This window comes from Zeugodacus cucurbitae, chromosome 4 (genome assembly GCF_028554725.1).
Source record: "Zeugodacus cucurbitae isolate PBARC_wt_2022May chromosome 4, idZeuCucr1.2, whole genome shotgun sequence".
In the NCBI taxonomy this organism is placed as follows: Eukaryota; Metazoa; Arthropoda; class Insecta; order Diptera; family Tephritidae; genus Zeugodacus; species Zeugodacus cucurbitae.
This window is the reverse complement of record NC_071669.1, coordinates 43,509,100-43,515,584: the sequence shown is the minus strand read 5'-3', so window position 1 is coordinate 43,515,584 and position 6,485 is coordinate 43,509,100. Positions and strand designations below refer to the sequence as shown.

Sequence of the window (6,485 nt, the reverse complement as noted above, 5' to 3'; positions counted from 1 at the left end):
AACCGACTTTTGTAAAAAAGTATCACAAAACTTATTGTGTGTCTATTAGATGTACAATAAGTAAAATTTGACCACATCGTGTCTGAAAATGCATACTTTCAAAGATAGATGTCTTCTTCGATATACAAATACAGTCGAACTTCCTTAACTTGAATTACCATAATCCACTTTTGACTTCCATTGCCAATTCAAGAGTTAGAGTTATTGAGAATTTCGAGTTATGGAAGTTCAACTGTATATGGCTTTTATGCCGCTTAGTCATATTAAATATGCACATTGGAGGGTTAACGAAATTTAAGAGAACGCTGCCTAAAAGTATGCAATGAAATTCACGAAGCAGCTAAATTTTTAATTTGTATTATATCTACATTAAAAAGATATTGTTTGAGCATGTTAACGATGAAAAATTGAACTTTATCCAATATGTTTTATATATATTCTTTATTCACATATAAAAATACATAACAAGTAAGTACTAACTTGATGAGTCTGTGTTGTGTGTTTTAAATATAATTATGCATTTTTAATATTATGAATTCGCAATGCTAACTGCTAATACTGACTGATGAATAAAATGAAGATTATAATTTCTGTGCGCATATTTTTATGTTTATAAATACATAACCGTACACATTTATATATATAAACATTTTTTAATATAATGATGGTTGTTGTTGTTTTTTTAATGATATATACATACATATTCTCATTTAGATATTTTTATAGAATTTATATAATTTTTATATAATTATAGAAACTAAATAAATAACTATAATTATATTTAAATATGTATGCTTTTTATAAAAACTATTTAATAAATATTATTTAATAAGGTACACATGGTGCATTGTGCGCTCTGCCGCGCTAGTCGGATATTCCTAACGACTAATTATTTAAACTAAACCTAAACAATATTTACAGTTATAAAATTTAAAAATATACGCTATTGGCTGGAATGTTGTTTGTCGGCGCAGCTGGCTGGTTAACTGTGATTGCTATCGGCAAGACGAACATATGCTCATAAGTAAAGCATGGGAGCTTAGCAGAAGAAGTCCTCTTCACATTTGTTGTAACAACAATACGGTATGTTGTTGTAGCTAAGCGCATGTTCACGCTTGTAGCGTTCCTTCTTGTCGTGATGCAACTTCTTCGGCTTGTAACGTGGAAAGACATCGACTTTACTCAGAATTTTGAAATGCTCTTGGCCCACTTTCAAATAGCCACCATGTGGATATAAGCTGCGACTGATGAAGTGACGTTTATCATTTAATTTGGGATCTGAGGAAAAAGAAAGAGATAGAAAATGAATTTAGTGAAATTTCATACCCAATACATGCGTCAATAAGAGAATGATGAGAAAGATGTCTGTAAATATTTATGTTAAATATGTACATATATGTGGTTGCTATGGAGGCTGGCGATATAACTGCGTGTCTTCAAAAATCTGCATTGACGCAAATTGTCGTTGGCAAAAACAAAGAACTCGCATAGCAAAACGGGTAAGCAAAGCTACACAATTTTATTTTTAAGTTAACTGAGTATAAATATGTACTTAAGAATATTTGCGCACATACAAATCAATAAATACGATACGTTGAATGATATGCATGCTTTTGCTGTTATGTATGTGATGCTCATGCGTAGCTTAATGTCGGAGTTGAGCTGTTTCTGTTGTTTTGATAAGTAAGCAGCAATGCACTGTTGTTTTGATGTTGTTTTTTTTACCTTTTTTGGTAGTCCGTTATAAATTAGCGCGTCATTGAGTTTGTGTAGTTCTGGACTGTTTTAAATTTATTTTGAGATACCCAAGGGGTATGACAATAAAACATTAAAATATTAATACATTTTATACCGCTAGCTCTCAAGCGCCCTTGTCAAAAATTTCCATATGAAAACAACAACAATATTAAACAGTTGCATATCGGTATTTGCACTGATATTACTAGTGTAAATTAAAAATTCAAAATAAATGTCAGACAAAATCCATACTTCCGCCTATAAACTTCAAGTTTAGCGAATTAAATTTTTGTTGTTGTAAAAGCAAAGCTACGTGCATATTTTGATTAAGCCTACTTGCATTTTGCATTGTTGCATTTGTCATTTATTTGACAGAAACTGTGAAAATGCAATGCAATGCCAAAGTTGACTGACTTGTTGGCCTTTCCATGTCAGCCAGCCGCCACATGTAAACACCGGCGCGTTGTCAAGCCTGACTGCCGTGCATTTTGCGCTAATAATTTTTTAAATTTTATTAACAACAATTTTATTTTCAAAAAAATATAAAGCACATTTACTGTTGGCGTTGAAACGGCATAAAATGACAGCGCAAATATTTATTATTCCATATGCGCGCTCAAGTATATGTAAGTCAATATATGCACAATTGCAAGTACAACTAGTTTAACACTTAATAAATTGTTTTGCATGCCAGTTATTAACACCTTCAGCGCTATGTCAGTTGACAATAAATTAGCGCGTGCCAAATTGGTGCAGTTGTCGCACGTACTGCGTTGCATTTCCGTTGCAACGTTTTTTCAAGTCTACAAGCAACTTCACTTATTATTTGTTTAATATAATGTAAATGCTCAAGAACATATGCATTTTTGTTTTCACTTATTGTTATTTTTCGTTTCATATCATATTCAACTTACATTCATTGTGACGTATGTAATTGTGTTCATATGGTATGGGCAGCGAACGCTTTTCTCTGCCCTCATCTTGCTGGAATAAGTGCTCGCACGCCTCCATCGCAAACATCTTCATTTTTTCCAGCGAACAATAGGCATGACTCTTCGCCACCGCACCACAAATCAGGAGTGTGGGCAATAGTATTCTCAGCTGCAAGATAAGAGTGAAATATTATATAAATAGAATAAGTGTATTGACATTGAATTTTATTATTATTTTATTTCAAGAAAATTATATGAATTTTTTATTATTGATTCACTATTGAATGCAAAATTGCAAAAAAATGGTTTGTTGTAAGTTACGTATACGCAAGCGCGCACCAAACAAATACATTGCTAGATATAAAAGACTTAAGACACGAACGCCACATTTTTTTATTGCTATTGTGATTTGTGATTAGTCTAATTGAAAATATTATAGAATGCAGAATATTATAGCATGCAGTTATGATGTTAATAAGTATGATATTATGTTGGTATAGCAATGAGTATGCGGACTTGAAAAATTTGAAAAATTCAATATAAATAAAAATTTAACTATGTTATATATGTATATGTAGCTTTCAAATGTTTCTATATACTTATTTTTTCTGGACGACAATTTTTAATTATATAATTCATACTTTGGACAATTTAATTATTTATAAATTTTCTATGAATGAAAAGAGTTGTTTGGAGGATGATACAAATTTATATATACACAGTTGAACTTTCCTAACTCGAATCACCATAATCCACAAAAAAACTGAGAGTTAGAGAGACTTCTAGTTATGGAAGGTAATTTTTATGAACTTTTACTTCTATTGCCAATTCAAGAGAACTTCGAGTTATAGAAGTTCGAGTAATGGACGTTCAACTGTATTTCAATTAGAACAAGCTTTTTGTTAGATTGTCCTCCTAAATATACTTAACTGCTTATATAAAGCAGCAATGTATGTATGATAATCATTGTTACTTTTCGCCGGTAGTATAATGTTTCCCACAACTAGATTTAGACTCGATAGCATACATAACAGGCCCCAACAGATTTCAGTAAAAGACTTTCAGAAGCAATTCCCATCACAAGATGCACTTAGAAAAAATTCCAAAATTTTGAAAGGCACTTCGATTATTTTATACACACTCAATCACAAGATAACTATGCTTAGATGTCGTAGACATCTGCAATTGCTTACGAGTTTTCGTTCAAACAAATTTTGATATTTTGTCGTTGAGCTTTTATACTCACTGAGACTTATAATTATATATTCGGACTATAAAAAGCTGCTTTATCATTCAAAGATAAACTTAATATAAATTTTATTGTAACTATCGCGATTAATAATTAGATTTAACTAAAAAATTCAATCATATTGAGTGAAATAATGTCAAAATAGGTGCACATATATGCATATAAGAACCATATGTATATAAACTAGAAGGGAATACAATCGGCAACAGATTTTTATATTTGTTGTTTAAACTATAAAAAAAAATATTTTTGCTGACATTGTATTAAAAAAAAATCACATAAATTCAGTAATGTGTGAGAAAAAATCACAATGTTTGCGGTTGCTTCGTTTTGGTTTCGGTAAATTACTTGGAAAAAGTCACAACCATCAATTGCCAACACTCGCACGGCAAGAGTCATCATCCACGGTGAAAATCTCGCACAGTCATCATTGTCTTAGAAACCCAATTTCACTTGTTATGAAATTCGAACATGCTTACACATTGACGTCACGCAGCATACACGTATATGTATGTAGCAAATGTTGGCAACGAGCTTCAGGCCAACATAAATGATTTTGACTTGATGACTCAGTTTTATTTGATTTTTACTACTTCTTCATTTCGAACGCAACACGTGTGTTGTCACCCTCATTCTCTATAAAAATGCGCCACAATTGTTGTTGTTTTAGAATAACACTTGCTTATTGAGATTGTGGCCAGCACTTTGCCTTATTTGACAGCGTGCACATAACGAACTTATGCAACGCACTGCATATACACACACACACATACACCATACAAGCGCAACAAGATGCCGGCTTTAAATTAAGATGCGGAAGTATTTGCGATAAACAATGTAAGAATGAGGCGTTTCGCTGAAATGCAAAATATGCCGAATTGTCGAATTGTCGAACGAATGAGCGCAGAGAATATTCGCTGATTCGCTGATTGAGAAGTAAAGCCGAAATAAAACGTTATTTTTAACTGCACAGTGCTACGCTACGACAGCTGTGAGAAATGGAAAGTCCCAGTGCAAAGAAGAAATGAAAAAAATTTAATTGCATTTTTAGAAGTTAAGATTTGCTGAGTTAATTGATAATAAAAGAGTTGTAAAAATCTTGTCAATGAGTTGATTATTCGTTTCGCTTCTCAGTTTAAACGACTATGGAATCACTAATTTACTAGCACTACACTACACTTACCGTTATATGCATTTTATTGTGTTTTTTCTGTTTTTGTAGAACGTTAATGAACTTAATAATTAATAGCACGTAGCTATTTAGTATGCTTTGACACTTTAGTATTACAACACAATATAAAAAATGTTTACAGTTTATTACAGTTTCTTATACCAGCTGCCTTTTTCAAGGTGCCGTTTTATCACTACTTTGTCTCTTTTACTATTTGCAATTTTTTTATATTTCTAATATTCAACACTGCCTTGAAAATGTGTGAAAAAGTCTAATTTGTTAGACTGAAATTTCACTTGTTTCACTCGCGCTACGTTAACCGTAATCCAAACGCTGTGTGTGTCTTCGTACACTTTCCGTTCTTAATTGTGCTTGAATTCGCCGCGTTCAGCGATATGTTTCATAATTAAAATATCGAGTGCAAATGAAAGCGCTAATTTCAATTGGTTCATTTATATATTCGCGTCGACTTGGCGACAGGTAATGAAAGAAAGGATCGCCGCCGCAGCACACACACACACAGACACACATACGTACATACACCAGCCGAAAGCCACAACGCAAGCGCACAGCATACCGCTTAACGCTTAAACGGGTCTGAGAGCGCACGTATTAGTGGCGCTCAAGTGAAGAGCGCAAATTTGGTTAATTGAGAGTAATTAATGTGATCGCTTAGCTCGGCACACAAAAGCTACTGTTGGTTACAATAATAAAGAAAACAACAAACAATTTTTGGTATGTGATTGATTGTGAGATAACCGTAACCGTAGCTAGTGACGAACGTTAAGACATGAACACACGTTCGAATTGACAGCGAATCGGAAACAAAGCAACAACAGCACAAAACAATTTTGGGTGGGAGTAGGAAACTATTTGACAGTACATAAATCAAACAATGCAACATCAATTCCGTTGTTAATTATTTGCATGTTTGCCGATAAGCCAAATGTTATTTTCGTACTTTTGATTTTTTATTAATATTTTTTTTTTGGTAGCATTCTTTAAGTAGATATTTCGTGCACATTTACACGCACATAATGTCGCTTTCCGTTACTGTTGCTGGGCGTTATGCTAGAAGTGCGGCAATTAATGTATTTAAATAAATATTTGTAAATTAGTATCCGTTATAAATAAATAAGTTAAATAAAATTACAGTGGAACTTCTCTAACTCGAAACACCATAATCCACAAAAAAACTTCGAGTTAGAGAGACTTCGAGTTATAGAAATGTTCATTAACACATATAAATTTTCAAAAAGCTGTAAAACATAGATTTACCCACAGTTTTAGTTATTTACTTCGGTAAAAGTTGTATTTAAATACATTAAAACATGTATTTTGTAATTATGTTGGTTGCAGTTTGCTATTGTTTGGCTCTTGACGTCTATATCTCATG

The 6,485-nt window shown here is 32.5% G+C and overlaps 1 protein-coding gene across 1 annotated transcript; it reads right to left on the bottom strand.

The window, feature by feature from the left end:
• Positions 1–422: 422 nt before the first annotated feature.
• Positions 423–5,508, bottom strand: LOC105221149 (uncharacterized). The gene is made up of 3 exons (XM_011197893.3): positions 5,102–5,508; positions 2,652–2,838; positions 423–1,278 (listed from the first exon to the last, which is right to left on the bottom strand). Exons 1-3 carry the CDS (start codon positions 5,111–5,113, stop codon positions 1,040–1,042), a joined length of 438 nt encoding a protein of 145 aa, XP_011196195.1. The 5' UTR covers positions 5,114–5,508; the 3' UTR covers positions 423–1,039.
• Between the last annotated feature and the right edge of the window lie 977 nt (positions 5,509–6,485).

Bases quoted from the DNA above. Each gene is read 5' to 3' on its own strand.
- LOC105221149 (XM_011197893.3), bottom strand. The intron at 1,279-2,651 runs GTAAGTTGAATA...CTTTTTCCTCAG, and splicing joins TTACATACGTCACAATGAAT to ATCCCAAATTAAATGATAAA.